The sequence below is a fragment of the Peromyscus leucopus genome, chromosome 6 (assembly GCF_004664715.2).
Source record: "Peromyscus leucopus breed LL Stock chromosome 6, UCI_PerLeu_2.1, whole genome shotgun sequence".
Lineage (NCBI taxonomy): Eukaryota > Metazoa > Chordata > Mammalia > Rodentia > Cricetidae > Peromyscus > Peromyscus leucopus.
Window position 1 is genome coordinate 65132077 of NC_051068.1, and position 19838 is coordinate 65151914.

Genomic DNA, 19838 nt, shown 5'->3' on the forward strand with positions numbered 1-19838 from the left:
AATTAGCACACTGCTTTTCAAAACTTATAAATTTTATACTTCTACCTCTTTTGACAAGGTCACATCACAGCATACTCAAAAACAGTAGGTATTTCTCTTTATTAAAAAAAAAAATCCATTTTAAGCACCAAAAAGGAAGATTGAAGAACTGTTGGGTAATACCGGGAATAAAGTGTAGCAGGAATCTTAAAGGTTCTTACTTGCTAATTCCTCAGCTGGTCCTGTTTCCTCAGACTGGAAGCTTCTGTGTCCTCATCCCAATGGCTCTCAGCTGAACTGCTGCTCAAAAGCCTGAAGCTTAACCAGGCCAAATGCTTAACCAGCCAAATGCCTCTAGTTTCTGGTCCTCACGCCTTATATATCTTTCTGCTTTCTACCACCACTCTCTGGGATTAAAGGCTGGCTTTCTGGGATTAAAGGCGTGTGTCACCATGCTTGGCTTTTTCCAATGTGGCCTTGAACTCACAGAGATCCAGAGGGATTTCTATCTCTGGAATGCTAGGATTAAAGGTGTGTGCTATCACTGCCTAACTAGTGGCTGTTTCTGTTCTCTGACCCTAGATAAGTTTATTAAGGTACACAATATTTTGGGGAACACAATACCACCACAATAAAGCCCAGGTCTCACTCACACTAGTCAAGTAGTCCACTCTGAGCCACAATCTCAAAACATTTCAATGTTAGTTTACACATTGTTAATGGTTGCTGTATATGTCTGTATTTTCAAACTGTTCACACTCAGATTCACTTTTCCAGTATCCCCTTCATATTAAGTTGCCATAACTTAACATAAAACATAAAACTGCTGTTTGACACCTAGAAATTTAATTTTTATACATTCCAATCAACCTTCCTTTTTTATAAATTTCCCACTACTTTTATTCTTGGAAAATTCTTTTCCATTTCAACATAGCTATTGATACAGTTTCAGTTCTTTTGCTGAAGACATCACACACTTCAGACACAGGACTTGGGGGAACAGAGTTGGAACTGACCTGGAAGCCTCCTCCCCAAGGACTAGCTCTAGTAGTCCCTGAAGATGCTTTGCAAGCTGCCAAGGAAAGGAACGATCACCAGTCCTCCCCAGCTATAAACTTGTGAACCTCAATGATACCTTCCTGGCAAGATACTCCAATGGTGCAATAATGGTATAATGGCACTTTTATCATGGGAATGGCCAACATCTGTCTAATAGAACTTAAGGTCTACTTAATAGGAGAGAACGCATACCTAGTACTATAAACCTAGCCAAATATCTATGGCTAGAGAGGTCCGAAACCATAGAGGAGAACACACAATTGCCATTTTCCAGAATCAACATAATTTCTAACCATATTCTAAATGCTTATCTTTTTTTCAGAGGGGAGGGTATGCCTGCATGCTGGAAGAGGTGAGCTACCATGTAGTTGCTGGGAATTGAACTCAGGACCTCTGGAAAAGCAGCCATCTCTCCAGCCCCCCTAAATGCTTACTCTTATACCCAAAGGTAAGTGTAACTCTTACCCCTCCAAAAAAAAAAAAAAAAAAAAAAAAAAAAAAAAAAAAAAAAAAAAAAACCCACCAACTTCTTTTTGTAGGAGATAGAGACTATTTCAGAGATACACAACTGGTCAAAACGCAGAGAATAAGTAACCATTGGTGCTCAGCCCCAACTAGTTTTCCTACAAATTAACTCCTACTCTTAAGGCTCAGGGAAATCATGGAAGAGGGAGAATAAAGATTTTAAGAGCCAGAAGACTCAGGATACCTGTTGCTAATATCTTCTAGACATGACAGAATAACTGTACCCACGAAATCTCTGACCACAGAGTTACCTAAACAAGACTTGCATAATGACACCACCAGTCGACATGCCAATGTGGATGAGGGGAATTTCACAAGGCCCACCCTGCTGGGAGAATCCCTGCAGAGCTGCAGTGGTTTGACTCCAGAGCATTATTAGCACCCAGCCTTAATCTGCCTTTGTGATGGCTACCTTCTGTCTCCTGGTACCCTCTATGTGAATCTGGTCTGAGAGTTTTCTGAAGGGCCAAAGCCTATGGAAATTTGGCTGAAGAAGAATCCAGAACACCGCAGGTATTCTTCAGCAGACAATATGCATTTAGCATTGTCTCTTTGGGAAGCTTAGATGAGAGGTGTTGGGGTACGAAGATTAACTTGCTAAAAGGTGTGAATTGGAGAATAAAAAGGCCCTTTGCTAAACTACAGTGGACCAGTCCACAGAGATGGATCCCCCTGCAGCTGGGAAAGGCTAGAATCATCCTTGAGGTACATCTGTCTCTTGATTCCATGGACTCTCACAAACACCCACACCCAATATACAACACCACCCCTGATGAAGAGAAGAGTTATAGGCAAGGAACAGCAGCTGTAAAAGGGAGAACCAGTTTTCCCCAGGGACAAGCATCTAGATAGGTTATCCAATTGCAAGCGGTCAACCCTTAACACATGTACAACATGCACATACGAGCAACACTAAATACACTTATGAGGTTGTTTTGTGGGAGAGGGGGATATGTGTGCCACAATAATTATAGAAGTAGTCATGAATTTGAGAGGCAGTGTGGGCAGGGACCACGAGAGGATCTGAAGAGGGGAGGAGAAGAGATGGAAATGATGTAAATATATAGTGCTTGCATAGGAAATTCTCCAAAGTATTTTTTTACTTAAAAAAATTGACATTTCTAATGCAAGATCTTTTTGAAGAGATTCTTTGGGCTAGACTAAAATTTCAGTATTTCCTTCTTCAATTTGATGTTCAATTACTTTGTTTTACTTACATATTCCATGAATGCCATTCATTTGAAGATTTCCAAATCAGAGTTCTCATTGAAATCTTATTTGTAATTACTGTTGTATGACACCCTTCTTTTTCACTCAGTGAGTGAGTGTGTGTGTGTGAATGTGTGTGAATGTGTGAGTGAGTGAGTGAGTGAGTGAGTGAGTGAGTGTGTGTGTGTGTGTGTGTGTGTGTGAGATCCACCTGCCTCAGCTGTCCAGGAGTGGGGATTACAGGCATGTGCCATCACAACCAGCTATGCCTTATTTTTATGGTTTTCTAATTTGACATATTTAGTTTACTTTTTCTTTTGGTTAGCTATGTTAAATATTTGTCTCTTTCCTTCCTGTCTTCCCTGTGCCAACCAGAACCATCTTTCTAATTCACCTTATCTTGTTTTCCTTTCGTGGGATAGTTGTACACTGTGTAAAGGTGTATTGCTATGATTCGTGTAACAAAAAGCTAAACAGCCAACAGTTAGGCAGGAGGTATAGGTGAGATTTCTGGGGGAAGAAAGAGGGGGGGGATCTAGGCATGGGGGAGACACCAGGAAACAGGAGAGAGGAAACAGGAGGTGTAAGATGGAAGAGAGGTAACATCACGTGATAGAATGTAGATTAATATAAATGGGTTAATTTAAGTTTTAAGAGCTAGTGAGGAACAAGCCTAAGCTATAGGCCAAGCTTTCATAATAAGAGGTTGCCATGTTATTACTTGGAGCTGGCTGGTGGCCCAAATAAAAATCCGACCACATTTTCCTGTGGCCTGACTTATTTTCACATACATACAAAATAAATCTTAGGTTGTTGTGTGTTATCCTGTGCTGGATATCAATTCTTTTGTACAAGTGTCTGTTTTCACTCACACTGTGGAACTATCTGATCATTAACTCCAGCGTCCTAACCTATTCTGCTAGAACCTTGGCACCTATTGTTATTTCTTTAGTTTTCTGGGTTATTTTGTTTTGTTATTTTTGTTTTGTTCTGGGTTTTGTTGTTACTGTTGCTGCTGCTGTTCCTCTATTTTTTTGAGACAGGGTCCTGAGTACAAGGATTCAAGGCCATCACGCTTGGCCTTTCTTATCTATTTTTGGTGCTCAGGACTGAACCCTGGGTCTTGAACACAGCAAGCACACACTTTCCTCCTGAGCTAACTCCCAAGCCCTAGAACCTGTACTGAAATTTTTATGAAATACTGTAGCAAGCACCCTAGTCATTAGATCCAGTCTTAGACAACTGGAGGTTTTGTCATGTTTTCCAGAAGATTCTTCTCTGATGGTCTAGACAGTGCTCCTTCTCATTATTACAGGAGCCAAAATTTCAAAATAAGGTATGTTGAGGAAAGAAACAAAATTTAGAAATTTAACATTGAAAACTAAAATTTTAATGTAATACTAATATAAATAATTTAGTTTTGTGCTATTTGGGAAAATACACGTTGGAAGCATGTTTGTCTTTAAGAATAATCAACTTCTGGCAAAACTCGACTTTCACATCACTATTCATGCTTTTTTATACTATGCCCAAGTTTTCAAAGCACATTAGATTCTTTGATACATTGTTCCTGTAATTCTACTTCCATATTTCCAGTCAACTATTCACTTTTCAGAAATGCTGGCTAACTGCCTCTATTGTTCTTGAAGAAATGTATGTGGACATTCCTGTGACAATACTTCCTTTTGAAATGCGTTCTCCATGTTACACATCATGGAGGAAAACATGCTAAATATCTTTAATTTTTATTTCTGTGATAGGTTAAATACATCAACTATCTTTAATTTTTACTTCTGTGATATACCAACCAACAAACACTAATAGATAATTATTCCTGGATAACGTCTCATTTAGTATAGGACACCACCTCAACTCATACTTTTCCCTGGAACTTTACATCTTTCCTCCTATGAACTGAAGATGACACAGATTCTGAGATATCTGGAGAAATGGGAAGCCCTTACATCCTTCTTGCCAAAGGCTAATTCACACACACACACCCCTCGTGGAAACCTGCTAGGATTACTTCCAGGAGACCACTACATTCTGTTGTTGAAGATATAACCGCAGCAGCACAAGGAGTCGGACATGCTGACATCTCTAATCCTAGCACTTGGGAGAACAAGTTCAAGCTTAGCCTGTCCTGTACAGCAAGTTCCAGACCGTCTCTTCAACCCCCAGCAAAGATAATCAGCACGTAAACGAGATGAAGGCAAGGTGGCGAGCCACAGGAAGAGGCACCTTACCTGCTTTCCATCCAGGGTGCACAGCCTCTTGACCACGCCCGAGTCTAGTTTAATGGCTTCGGTGATATCCGTTAGGACCTGCTCAAAGGAATGGGCAGTCTTTTTATTCAGAAGGATCCGCACAGCCTTCCTAGGCTTCACTCCACTTCGAATCACAGTCACTAACTTGGGTTTGATGAAATCCTTGCTTTCTTTCACCTCACTTTTCACAGAGGCCACGGCCAAGGCTCGGGTGGTACCACCCTTGATGTTCACAGACCAGTTCGGATTAACGTTTTTGGTGTAATCAACTTTACGAAATGGTTCATTGGAGGCACACACGTAACTCTCACCTAAAAAGCAAATATTAATCTTATTAGCACAACATCAGATCTCTGAGCATTGGCCACAGTAAGCCTGGATGCATTATGTCTAAACAACAGCTTCTGGAAACCTGTAAGTCAGCTCCTAACCCTGTGGTCACAGGAAGGGGGTGCAGTATAATGCCCTTTTCCTCTACCATCCTCCCACTGCCCCCCTTTCTTCTACATTACCTAGATTGGTTTTCAGAGAATCACAGGTATAATGTGAAAATCACTAGAGTGAGATCTGGGCTTTATTTTACCCAAAGGTGTCACCTTTGATATGTCCTTACTCCACACTTTGATTCTCAGTATCACTAGCTGCAGAATTAAATGGATCAAGTAACTAAATTACAAAGTACTTCCTAATTCCAAAAGCAAACTGACAAATTTATTCTTCATACAACCTCATTCTGGCCAGCCGTGGTGATGTGGTACAATCCTGTAATCCTAGCTACTCAGGAGGTTAAAGTGAAAAGATTGTGAGTTCAAGGCCAGCCTGAGCTACACACTGAGAAGGGAGGCAGATCGCACTGGGTGTGGTAGTCCTAGGAGCAAGAGGCTGAGGTAGGAAGACTGCCACCAAGTGTAAGGAGCCTCTAGGATATGCAAGGAGCTTCGGGCCAGTCTAGGCTACACAGCGAGACCCTGTCTCAAAAATAAACGTACATCAATAGTTCATTCTGATTGAAATAATTGGGTCACAAATATATTCACAAAAAACAACGGAAATCCTTCTCACTGCAGTCCTCCTTCCACAGCCATCACTGCAGCCACACACAGCTGGCCTAAGTACATTCAGTTTTAGTGTCATCCGCCCAATCACAGGAGCGCCGCAAAGTGAAAGCGTCCTGCAGGCCCTGTTTTCCCTGAAGGAATGTAAACTTAAACTATAATGTCAAATGGACAGCCTTTCCTACAGCTTCTTAGATGGGAGCAAATAGTAAGTTAAATGATAGTCGTTTCTCACAAAGCTTAATCAGGCTTTTGTTTAAGAACAGCACAAAAGTTATACTACTTGCCTATTCATTTATCAATATCTAATTTTTTTACATTCCAAAATTTCTAAAATTCCTACTGAAAAGCTGTTATTTTTTCCAAGAAATATATAACTTACTCAATAATTTTAGTATTAACTTTTTGACATGCAAGGTTACATGCTAAGATTTTATCTGAGATATAATTCATAAAGAATATATTATTTCATATATTTAGTACAAACAGATTCACCCTTAATATAGTAACTATATCAGATAAGTCATAAATGTTTTACCAAAACAGGGAAAAGAAAGCCTGAGGATGAGCTGTAATGTCAATATTAACTATTATAAAAGTGTTCTCCAAGTCCTGATTAATAGCAAACCTCGGAGACTCCCAAAGGCACAAGTGAGTAAGATCAGGAGTATGAAAAGGAATGCTCAGGACATGCAATGTCTTCTTTTTAGAGGGAGAGTTGGGGTCCTGCCCGGGAGAAGCAGGGACTGACCCTAAGCTGTAACACCGCTTCTACAGCGGCACCTGAAATCTCTCCCAACCATCACCACCCAGCTGTCATCTCCACAGAATCATCTTCACAGTGTGACCATAAGAAAACTGCACAGAATTTCAAAAACGGTTAAATCAAGTTAATAGAGCTATGCAATGCCCATGTGTGTATTAGCGAGAAAAACATAATGGTGGTATCATTTAATTTTATAGAAAAACTCACAGTCATATCAAAAAAGTCTTGCCATTTTTATGTAGGATGAAAATTTGATAAATGTTCTAACCCAAAACCTAACCTATGTGTAATAGGGGAATATATAAAAAATAACTTTAGTAAGAAAAGATATTTGTTTCCTAAAAGACAGGGAGATAGTGAGTCAGTGGTAATCCCTTATCAAGATAAGAAGAAAAAACAAGAATAAAAGAAAGAGAGCGGATTGACTACATCAATCTCCCTTGATCACCCAGTCCCTGCACAGCTGACATACCGGTCTACAGACCCGCTTTCCCCTTTATGTCTTCATTTTCTTCTGCACACAAGCTCAGAAGAACAGGAGACAGAGCAAGCCCCTTCATCGGCTTGTGCAGTTACAGGTATTTATAACTCCTTTCCTCTCTCACCTTTTCCCTTCACAATGTTTTTACCAGAAACATGCAGACCAATTCTAAAATTTGCAAAGTCAAGATGTCCAGAGAATAGAGCTATGCTTCCATGGCTCGCACACGCGCACACACACACACACACATTTCTGCACACTAAGCTTACAAGCTATTAATTTCTCACAATCATTCTTTAACTGGTTAAGAAAGTTTCTTTAATAGGTGATTTTGTCCTTAAGCAGATACAAGCCTCACCTTCGTTCAACTGAAACAGTCACTAGCAGATGGGATATAAACACAGAAAGGTTTTACCTTCCCTAGTCACTCTGCAAACAAACCCTAGTTACAATGTAGCACACAGATCGGTGGTTCCCGACCTCCCTAATGCTGCGACCCTGTCATACACTTCCTGGTGTTGTGGTGACCCCAACCATAAAGTTATTTTCACTGCTACTTCACAACTGTAATTTTGCCACTGTTAAGATTTATAAGTAAATATCTGTGTTTCCCAATGGTCTTAGACGACCCCTGTGAGAGAGTTGTTCAACCTCCAAAGGGTTGAGAACTGCTGACCTGTTCTTCCAACACCTAACTTTTTACTTTTTTTTTTTTTTTTTTGGTTTTTCGAGACAGGGTTTCTCTGTGTAGCTTTGCGCCTTTCCTGGAGCTCACTTGGTAGCCAGGCTGCTCGAACTCACAGAGATCGCCTGCTCTGCTCCGAGTGCTGGATAAAGGCGTGCGCCACCAACGCCCGGCTCAACTTTTTACTTTTTAAAGATCTGCTCTTGCTGGGCCTCTCGGTGCTAGGCTGGTTGTTTAAGGGTGAGTGTGAGTATCTCCTCCCCCTCATAAACTAAAAGCTTTAAAGTTTTTGACTGCTGAGAACGAAGCTGGCTGTGGGATAACTACATGTGATCTTACCAAATGGGGACTTCATACACCAGCAGTTTTAGACTACTTTTGTGTTAGTCAATACAGTCTCTCACATGTTATAATGTAATTGTCTAATAGCACTAATTAGTTTATTTTAAAAAAATCCTGACATTCAAGTCATATTCACATTGAAGTCTGTGGCATAAAATCTGGACCCTGAGATTGTAGTAGGAGCAGGCAGACAACTTTGTAAGGAAAACAAAACCCAATTAACCTGAAGTGTAGACTCTTCCCGCCTAGAGAAAATGACAGATACACTGACAGACACATATACCACAGTTAAACAAGGCAATGCAGAAGAAAACATTGACAGACATTTAAGGTCTAATACCAGTAAATCTTAGGAATTTCAGTGTCTCCCTAATTTCCAAAACTAAGGAAAGAGTTCCCCCCAAAGAATGTAACCAAGGAAAAGCACATTCAGGTATGTTTGCTCTTCGTGAAGTCTAACGTTTGCGAGATACGGGGTGCATTGTAGTCTAAGGTGCACATCTCCCTCAGAAGATGAGCCCCCCACCCCACCCCCACATAGCTGCTTAAGAAAAATGCAGAGTAGGAAAAAGTAAGGCTGTTTTATTAGTTTACCGTGTCACACAATTTACTTGGGTTTCTAACCAAACTGTACACTGGCCAGAATTCAAAAGAATAGGAGTCAGCAAGGTAACACAAAATCCCCTGCTCCAGTGGGGTGCGCTGTGCACTCTACCCTTGGGTGTTAGGTCTCGCGAGCATCCCTGCCGCCTTCATCTGCTGCAGACACAAAGTGATGTGGGTGGCCTCCGTGACCACATTCTCTCACACATCTGAAAGGCAAGCAGAGTCCTCTCCTGAAGCTGCATCCAACCGTCGGGGTAATGATGCTTTCCACCAAGGAAGGTGCGGAGACGCTACTGTGGACACAGATGTGAAGAAAGAGGTATGTCCATATACTGGGGTTTCTGCACAGAGATCTGGGAGTTTGTCTTAAAACCTAAGAAATGAGCTAAATGTGAGAACAGAAACCCCACTAATGAGACTGAAAATGGATCTCACAGTAAGATAAACTAACAGATCCGTGGTCTGCCTTCAGCTCCTCACAGCTGGTCAAGTGTAAGCCATCCTTAGAGCTCACAGTGGGAATTTTAACCATGTGCCGATTTTCAGGATAAAATGAACTCATCACCCCATTGTGGAACACACATCTAAATAATTACTTCAAAATGAAGCACAGTCACACAGCTCAAAGCTCTAACTCTTTAGGCACAAGGTATATAACTTGGCCAGGGGTTAGTCAGGAAAATAAGATAATACCTAATATAAAGGTATGCTCACAGCAAGTTAAGGGCAGAGGACAGACACTTCCTAGGAACGGCAGCTCGTCAGAGTATACAGCTGGCTCCGTGCACGGCATTCTGAAGCCATCACATCAGTTCCACACACCAACTCATCGTTAGGCACTGAAGCGGTGCCGGGAACAGCAGTTTAGCTGGCACAAACAGCACCTGCCCTTTTATATGGCTAGCCCACAGGTCCTGAGGTTCGCCAGTTCTTTCATGGCCACTGTGTGTGCACAGCACTGGAGGATGAAACCTTTGCATACCCTGTCTTTATAAATATCTTTTAAGTTACAATGTAGTCAACACTGAGCTTCTATAATTCGGATGCTAGATTTTTGTATTGATTGTTTTATTGTCATTGGTGGTGATGCTAGAGCAGTGGTTCCAACCTTCCTAAGGCTGTGACCCTTTAACACAGTTCCTCATGTTGTGCTGACCCCCAACCATACAATTATTTTCATTGCTACTTCCTAACTGTAATTTTGCTACTGTTATGAATTGTGATATAAATGTCTGATATGCAAGATATGTGATATGTGCCCCCTATAAAAGGGTCATGGAGTCACGACCACAGGTTGAGAACCACTGTGCTGGAATCTTGTAAAGTAGCACTCTACCACTGAGCTACACCCACCCGCCATCCTTATCCTTATTTTCAAGGGACACAAACATACTCAGGTTTTTGATATCTGGGGAATATGAGGAACAATGTCTACTGTTCTACACAGTCATAACAATGACTACAGTTAACAACAATTAAGTGAAATGTTTCAAGGTCAACAGCAGAGAGGACTTTAAAAGTTCCTAGCACAAACAAAAAAAAAAAAATGTTTGAGGTAATAGTTACACCAATTCCTTTGAAGATCTAATCATTGAAACTGTGTACATGCATTGAGATATCACACAATACCCCATAACTATAACTCCTGTGTGTCAATTAAAATCAAATATAGCCAGGAGTGATTATGTATGTCTAAAACCCAGCACTTGTGAGGCAGAAGCTGGTGAATCTTAGTTCCAGGCCAGCCAGAACTACATAGTAAGACTCTTGTCCAAAAAAAAAAAAAAAAGGTAAATATTAAAAAACTGTACAAGTGTAAGGATAATATGGGAAGAGTTTCGAACTGAAAGATGATATCTGCAAACATACTGGGGCATCGTGAGTGGAGCATCCCTTTAACTGGCTCATCTAAGCAGTGGTTCCCAGCTGCTGGGGTCCTTTAACCATCCTCTTTCATCCCTAATCTTGCATGAATCTAACAGCAAAGTTTCGTCCTCAGTTTAAGCAAGTAATAACGATTACGACTGAGATTCAATACAAGTAATGAAAGATTCAGAAAACAGGCGTTTGTCCAAAAGAGAAAGACAAATGGACAGACAGACTTTCCAAGAATGAGAAGGTTTGGGGCAAGCGGGAAACATCTGAAGGACAGATAAGAGGCAGGGCAGGCCTGAGACGCAGCTGTGTGTGTCAGAGAGCCTGGGCACCCGGAAGAGAAGGGAATGAGGCGGGGGAGACACAGCCAAAGCTTTACCAATCTCCACATGGTCTGTTCAGAGTTAGAAAACGTGACTTAGACAGGGCACATGCCTTTAATCTCAGCACTTGGAGGTGGGGTGTTGAACATAATTTTGCTGTAAGATTCTGAAGACCGTGTGTCGAGTATCTCTAGAAGCCGGGCTCCTAAGTATTTAAGTTTACTCTAAGATTCGTGTGGAACTTTCCATCTACTTCCTTTGACCACTAAACTAAGAGGACAGATATCCACTGGACTATTTTTCAAATTCTTTCACTCACACTTAATGGACACGCACACAACCAGTAATACATTTCTATGATTTCCTTTCTTCCTCTTGATTCTTCAGGTGAGGCAAAATACTATTAAGAGATGAAGATGATGAGCAAGAAAACGAGGGAAGAGGGGCTGGAGAAGTGGCTCAGTGGTTAAGAGCACTGGCTGCTCTTCCAGAGGACCTGGGTTCAATTCCTACCACCTACATGGCAGCTCAAAACTGTCTGTAACTCCAATCAGTTCCAGGGGATCCAAAACCCTCACACAAACACACATGTAGGCAAAACATCAATGTACATGAAACACAAATAAATAAATTATTTTAGAAAGAGGGAAGAGACTATCACTAACTGTAAGAAAGAATTTTATCACTATTTCAAAACTAATCTTAAATTTGTGAAAGATATTCTAAGGAAGAGCTCAACAACCTAAATTGATCTAAATGTATATTCTGATACGTCTATCAGACTATGGAGATAGCTCAGCCAGTAAGGTGGCTGCTGCACACGCTTTAGGACGCATGCAGGCTAGTCTTCTGTCAACTTGACCGCAAACTAGAGTTACCTGAAAAGACGGAGCCTCCACTGCACTCAGCTGTAGGGCATTTTCTTAATTAGCTATTGATGGGGGAGGGCCCAGCCCACTGAGGGTGGTGCCATCCCTGAGCTGGTGGTCTTGGGTTCTATAAGAAAGCAGGCTGAACAAGCCATGATGCGCAAAGCCAGTAAGCAGCACTCCTCTAAGGCCTCTGCATCAGCTCCTGCCTCAGGTTCCTGCCCTGTTTGAGTTCCTGCCCTGACTTCCCTTCCATGATGAACAGCAGTATGGAAGTGTAAGCCAAATAAACCCTCTCCTGCCCACGCTGCTTTTGGTCACATGTTTCATCAAAGCAACAGAAACCCTAACTAAGACAGAACCCAAGTTTGATCCTCAGAATATATTTTTTAAAAGCCAAGTATGGAGACCCACACCTATAACCTCAAAGACGGGTAGATCCTTTGGGGTTTCCAGACAGCCTAGTGCCACTTGGCCAATGAAAGACCATACAGGTAAAAGTACATGATGTAAGTTATAATCACCTGCAATCAAAATGTAACAAACAAACAAAAGGTAACACAACAGGTCACAATGAGGCTATTTTAGTGTGTTTACTTGAACTGTTAATAAACATTACCCTGTTAAGCAAAAGCATGTAAACTGATCTTACCAAACCAGTGTCCTTCCATTCCTTCTTTCTAGAAAGGCAACAACTTCTGACCAAACTTGCCATGATACTTTGCCCTCTGCTTCCAGAGTACTGGGGGTACAGATGTGTAGCACCATGCCCAGCCTGACCAACATTTTTTGCTCTGAGAAATTTATTTTAAGAGAGAGAAGGTGAAGGAGGGGAGGGGATAGGGGAGAGAACTTGGGTATGTGAGTGCAGTGACCACGGAAGCCAGAGGCACTGGATCCCTTAAAGCTGGAGTTACAGGCAGTTGTTGAGCTGCCCAACATGGGTGCTGGGGACCAGACCTGGATCCTCTGGAGCAGTTAGTGCTCTTAACCACTGAGACATCCCTCCAGCCCCAGCCTGACTGACTCTTAAAGGAGACAAGGGGCTAAAGGGTCCGCATTATTTATCTCTCCCACTACAGATGTTACCTAAGATTATGGAGCTTTAAGATGAAATAGTCATGTTTAAATCATTTCTGCTGCCATGTCAAAAATCCATAACCCAAGTGTATTAGTTATTTTCTCCACTGCATAATAAAAGCAACTTAAGGAAGGGTTTGATCTGGGCTCATACTTTGCAGGTATAGTCCATCAGTCATGTCTGCAGGAATATGAGGCAGCTATATCCACAATCAGGAAGCAGAGGGCGATGAATCCAAGTACTAAGCTGGATTTCTCCAGTTTTTACTCAGTCTAGCATTCCAATGCCACCTACATTTAGAGTGGGTCTTCCAAAGAATCTAGAGACTCCCTTACAGACGTGCCTAGGTGTTTGTTTACTAGCTGATTTTTAGATCCTGTCAAGTCGATAATCAATGTTAACTACCAATCACACTAGGTGACTCATAAAGACAGAAATATATTTCTCACGGCTCTGGAGGCCGAGCATCTAGTGAGGGACAGCTCCTGATCACAAAGGCAGCTCCTGGCCGCAGCTTCCTAGGGCAGAAGCAGACAAGCCCACGTGGACCTCCTTCGTGAAGAGAGCAGTCCATAACCCAGAAGCGCTTGGCCCTCACACCACCCGCCACTTCTCAGTGGATGGTGGAGCAAAGCAGCTTTAGGAATGCAAGTTCATAGCAAAGGAGGTGCAGAGCCCTGCCTGCCCAGCATGCGCTGATCCCCAGAACTGGAGCGGGGAATGTTTAAAAGGCTCAAGTGTCATGCCTACCTCTTACACTAGACAAAAGAGCTTTTCTTTATCTTCTCTGAGCACAGAGGATACAGCAGCCATGTCTCTCACCAGATATTGTAAGTGGTAAGAGGAAATGAACCAAGCACAATGTCTCACTCAATAGTTACAGCTACAACGTTTAGTAAATGATGGTAGTGGTAAGCAGAAACAGCTCTCTCACCCTCAGTGGGAAGATGGGAAGAGGGGAGGCCCTAGCCAGACACCTCTTTGTCTACGAATACTGAAGAAGGAGCTTACCAATCACTGTCAGAGAGATCTAGTCCCCTTTATCACACAAAACAGGGCCATAAAATACCCATGTCCGTGGCTTAAAACCTCATGAAATATTGCCCTTGTCTTATAACTCCCAGGGTACTACTGTACAATACTACAATTTCACGACTGCTCTCCCAAATTCTCATTTTCTTCCCCTAATATTTCACTCAAATTTTAAAATCCAAAATTCTTCTTCTGCAAAGGACTTATTCTGCAGCTGTGTATGGCACATCTGCTTTTCATACTTGAGGAAGAGGGCGGCGAGAGTCACAGAAAGTTATTATATAAGAGTCATTCCTCCCACACTGGGAAGTTTGCAAAGATTTTGTTTCCCCTGACTATGAAATATTACATTAGCTAAAACAGAATCCAATTTTTCAAAATATATATTTTTACAAATATCTTGAACCAACCAACCAATAACCAACATTTATTTGTATAAAACGTCCTAGGACGAAGTATTAGAACTATTTCCAAGTCAATGCCTTTATTGACTAAGACCCCTGCCCTCAGGCTGCCCTGAGTCTACTGTAGAGAACAGACTCAAGAGGGCACTAATTGGACTACGCAGGTGAGGTCCCAACCACCTATAATTCCAGTTCCAGGAACCCTCTGGCCTCTGTGGGTGCTTGCATGCAGCTGGTAAACAAAGCCGCACAGGCACACGCACACGCACACACACAGAGGTAAAAGTAAAAAAATTCCTCAGGGATAACAAGATAGCCTCAGTCTGCTGCCAACCCTGATGACCTACATTTGTTCCCAGAGAAAGCAGAGTGGTGGACAGAGAGACAGACTTCTAAAAGTTTTCCTCTGTCCTCCACATGCTCAAAGTGGCGTGCATGCCCACACACGTACACAGAAACAAATGTAATAAAACAAATTGTAAATAAGATAAATTTCTTCACAATCTACTTTCAGTAAATGTGATATCATTTTATATCCCTACAACGAGGTTAGGTACAACTTGTGTTAGGCAAAAGGGGACAGATGAGCCGGGAAAACGTTACAAGCCCTGATGTGGACACCCCGATGGACCTTTAGAGATACTCCAGCTTGGCAGGCTCAACCTGATCTTCCCACACTCCCTGTCCACTCTGCCCACTCAGCAACATGAATCCAGAAAGCTGGATAAATCAACTAGCTGGCTTAGTCACCGCGCTGGAGGAACACTGTCCTGCACCAGGTCAGCTCTATCCTCCAGAGACGTTCAAGGTCAAGGGCGGGAGAAAAGAAATCTGGGCCATGCCCGTTTCCTTTGTCCGCTGAGTTCATCAGGCTGGCGGCTAGGATGGAGCCTTGCTGTGTCTTGAATCAAGCTCTCTAGTCTTCACTGAAGTCAATGTTAGCTTGTTCTCATCGCTCCTAAAGTATGTTTGCTGGCCTGGGAGAGGCAAAGGACACGAAACGTTTTTTAACAACTGACTCACGGGAAGTGGAGAAGCCTGAAGACACAGTTGTCCCTGTACTCTCCCTGACGTGAGTAACTTCAGAGAGCCGCCTGGCTCAGCGGGACCAATCTGAACACTGGAGCACATGATTGTAACCGAAACCTGAAACTTCCTGTGTGTAGATGCATGTCTGCATACGTGTAGGCACACATGAGGACTTGCATGTGGTAGGCTGAGGCTGGGACTTACCTTCAACCACTCTTTCACCTTAATTAAGGTAAAATTAATTAATTTCACCTTGATTAAACCCAGGGCTTACTGACATGGTCTCAGTAGTCAGCTGGGGATCTCCTGACTGTCTCACAAAGCTAGGATTACAGGCAAGCCTCCACATCTACCAGCATGTATGTGGGTCCTGGGGATCCAAATTCTGGTCCCCACGCTTGCATGACAGACACTCAAAAAAAAAAAAAAAAAAAAAAAAAAAAAAAAGATGGCTCAGTGTTAAAGACAAGTTCTCACTATGTATCCCTGGCTGGCTTGGAACTTACTATTTAGACCAGGCTGGCCTTAAATTTTTGATGATTCTGCAGCAGCCTATACCTCTGGAGTTCTGGGATCACAGGCGTGTGCCACGGTTCCATTATTACAGAAAGATCCACTATTAGACATCTTGCTACTATAACCAAAGAAGTTTAATTTTCCCTTTTACAGTCATTTTATATTATGAAAACTGCTTGAACCAAGTCAACAAAGGCGCAGAAACCATTTGTTGTACCATTATTTACAATGTGGTGCAATTGTTTGAACTGTATGTATAGTCGGTGTTTGCCCAAATCTCCATTCTCCAAATTACCAGGCAGTGAAAAGACTTCAAGGAAATTTCCCAACCACCTACTTGAAGTGACTCAGAAGGCCACCCATCCCCTAGGATTCAATAAGTAACATGTGTTTTCATTAAGCCAGAAAATGCTCTTCACTTTCTGATGACCACAGTCATTTCTGAAGCAGTTTAATTTTACTTAACAATACCTTGTCAAAATAACTTCAGAGAAGGACAGTAAAATTATTAGCCATCTGGAGGTAGAGTAGGTACATCACCTGAGGACCTGTGCATCACAAGTGCCTGCTCAACAGGCAGTGTTGAGTCTCTCCCTGGGCTGCTACTCTGACGGTCAGACAGAAATCTGGTTTCAGAAACAGTTTTCAGAAAACTGGAGACAGGTGGATCTCTATGAGTTCAAGGCCAGCCTCTTCTACATAGCGAGTTCCAGGACAGCCAGAGCTGCATGGTGAGACCTTGTCTCAACAAAGTAATGCGGTCCTCTCAACAATGCTATCTTCATTTAGCTGACACACCTACAGATTTCCTGCCCTCTTCTTTTAGCCTTTAAAACCAGAACTCACCAAGACAATGTATTAGTTAGCCCCCTCCTGCTGATAACTTACACACAAGAAGACAACTTAATTTTTATTGGGTTGTCAGGGAGCCAGAGCAAGAGTACCATTTGATGAAACTAACAGAGAAACTCAGCCACTTTGAGGACTCCTCAGAATGGCCGCCTTTTTTTTTTTTTTTTTTAAGAGGTGAACTGTAAAAGGAAACGCATAAACTGAGGGCTATTAGAAATTAGTAACCCGGGCATGCATGGTGCTTACATTTCCTCATCTGCTAAAGGGAGAAAATGACTTTAGAACATAAGCCCCTGCTGAAATAAGAAAACCGCCTAGTTCAGGGATCAGCTTCTTCCCTCTTGTTGCTATGACTACAGGGAATGCCCTATTTGCACTAAGAAAGATGCCTGAGAGGTAACTCCATGTAAACATTCAGTCCATACACACTGAGGGATCTGCCTGATCTTTCTGAGTGCTGTTCAGAATTAAAAATCAGCTTCTTAACTACCAGCCACCTCTCCCTTCCTGAAAGCATGTAAGTATTGCAGGAACTCAAGAATGGCCCAACATATTGCCAGCAGTCCTTCTGAGTGATGCATGGTTGGTGTGCCAGGATTACTAATTCCTAATAGGCCTCTGCTGCTGGTTCCCCGACCCTAGTTACTGTCTTCAGGGAGAAGGCAGGATAGATTCACCTTGATTCACCTCGTTGCCGACCAAATGTGGAAAATCCTTTAAACACGGCTAGCTGTCCATTTTGGCTACACACTGAAATCATCTGAGGAACTTTCAAAACTCTAAATGCCCAAGTCATACCCTAAAACCAAGCACATCAGAATATCTAAGGGGTGGGGCCAGGCACCTGTATTTCCAAAAGCCCCCAGTATGGTTCAAGATGAAGCCAAGGTTGAGACCTGCTATGTTGGGTCGCCCCTCTTGGTTTCAAGTGACTTCTGCCACAAGTGAAAAGCTAAGCAAGTCAGAACCACAGCTGTGCACAGAAAGTGTGCGGGATCCCAAACACGGGGACAGTACAGGTGCTGCCCTGGGCTCCACCAAGGGTTGCCCGGCGCCTCACTGGAGGGCCATGCTTTCCAACAGTTTGCCCTTCCAGCCAAAATAAGCTGGCTCATTTTAGAGGTACCATTGTCTGTGTTTGTCTCGAATCGTTAGACTTTTCTTCCCTTTTAAAAAAGGCAAATCTCCTGGGAAGGAGAGAGCATGTGTGCACCCCGGGCCCAACACCAACTACAGAGGGGCAGAGGATCCCCGAGGCTGCCTAGAAAGCGCCCGGCAGGCTGCCCGGCACTGGGCGGGGGGAAGCGCGCAGCGGGCCGCAGCCACTGCACCTGCCGCGCCGTGCCCGCCCCTCCTACCTTCCAGCAGCTCGTCCAGGCTGGTGACCTTCCGGCTGCCGTCGATGGTGTAGATTGTGCGGACGCCCTGGGGCAGGTTCACATTGTCTGACAGCGAGCGGGTGAGCTCCATGAGGAGCGCATCGAAGGAACGGAAGCGGTCGCTGGAGATGGCAAAGACCAGGCCTTTGAAGTAGCGGTCCCCATTCCGGTAGAAGCGCGCCTTCTTGGCCTTCTTCTCCGAGCTGAGGGCCTGCAAGGTCCGCGTGCGGTAGAAGCTGCAGTGAGCACTGTGCGCCGGGCTGGGGATGAGCCCGTTGCCCTTGGGGCCGGAGATGCCGCTGCCCCCGGAGGCGCTGGGAGCCCCTCTCCGCGACCCCGGCCGCGGCCTTTTGTCCCGTTCTTCGAAATGCTCCAGCTCAATGCTCCTGGTGCTGGCCATCGCGGCTGCTCGGGAGAGCGCTCCACAAATCAATGAATTAATCAAGGAACGTCCCCGGCGCCCCGGGGCGCGCCGCGATCTGGGCGCTCCGGCCTTACAGCAGCGGGACACCTGGCTCGGCCATTCGGGCCATCATGCCGGCAGGTGGGCCCGCTCGGCCAGCTAAGGGCGGCCGCGGCGCGCAGCTGCCCAGCTCATTGTCCCGCGCGCCCTCTCGATCGCCGCCGCCGCCGCCGCCAGCTGGGGAGCCCCACGCCCCCCAAGCGCCTCCTTCGCCCGGCCACGCCTCACAACTAGCGCGCGGGCAGCGGGCCCGGGAGCCGCCAAGTTGAACGGTCCCCGAGGCTGGCCCCCGGTTCGCGTCCGGCCCGCGCTGGACGGAGGAAGGAAGCGGAGCGGGGGAGGGGAAGGGGAGCGAGCGTGGGCGAGGCGCCTCGGGGCTGGCTCGCGCGGCCTGGGGTCCCGGGGTTCCCCCCACCCCTCGCCGCCGCCGCCGCCGCCGCCACCTCGCGCGCGCCCAAGGCCCAGTCCACGGCCACTGAGCGCCCAGGCTGAGCGGGGATCCTCAGGCCGCGCTGGGGCCTCGGGGAAGAGCGCAGCCGCCTCCCACGCGCGCACGCCTGCGAGCATCCGCGCTCTCGGCCGCCCAGCTGCCTGTCAGGGCCTGGACCCGGGAGGACACCTTCTGTCCCTCCAGGGATACCACAAACCACACGGGGAGGGAGGAGGTGAGGAGGAGGAGGTGGAGGAGGAGGAGGGCGGCGCCGCGCCAGGAGCGGCTCCACCGTCCGAGGCCGCCCCGCCCGCCAGGCTGCCCGAGCTGCGCGCTCCCGGGCGTGGCCGCGCTGCGCGCTCCGCAGCCGCGGGGGCCAGCGTAACCGCGCGCAAGCCAAAAAAACTACAAAGGAAGGAGACTCAAGGGCAGCAAAGACATCCTTAACCCGCCTCCCGGGGAGGAACCGAGGCCAACCTAGGGCCAGAAATACAAAACATAACCCTAGGTTTGGACGCGATGTCCATTTTTTTTTTTTTTAATAAACGACGGATGCATTGTTGTATTTAAAGATCCTTTGGGGGGGGGGAGGATCCCTCACACTTTTTATT

The 19838-nt window shown here is 44.7% G+C and overlaps 1 protein-coding gene across 9 annotated transcripts in view; it reads right to left on the reverse strand.

The window, feature by feature from the left end:
- Dclk2 (doublecortin like kinase 2) overlaps positions 1 to 19503 on the reverse strand; it is a 133515-nt gene extending 114012 nt beyond the window's left edge. For 5 of the 9 annotated variants that reach the window (XM_028860468.2, XM_028860467.2, XM_028860466.2 and 2 more), the window contains exons 1-2: positions 18314 to 19503; positions 5019 to 5350 (exon numbers count right to left, since the gene is read on the reverse strand). In XM_028860468.2, coding sequence (XP_028716301.1) covers positions 5019 to 5350; positions 18314 to 18734 — 753 coding nt within the window. In that variant the 5' untranslated portion in view covers positions 18735 to 19503. The remainder of the gene's footprint in view (positions 1 to 5018; positions 5351 to 18313) is intronic. The other 4 variants (XR_003733503.2, XM_028860469.2, XM_028860471.2 and 1 more) reach the window with 1 other exon arrangement.
- Between the last annotated feature and the right edge of the window lie 335 nt (positions 19504 to 19838).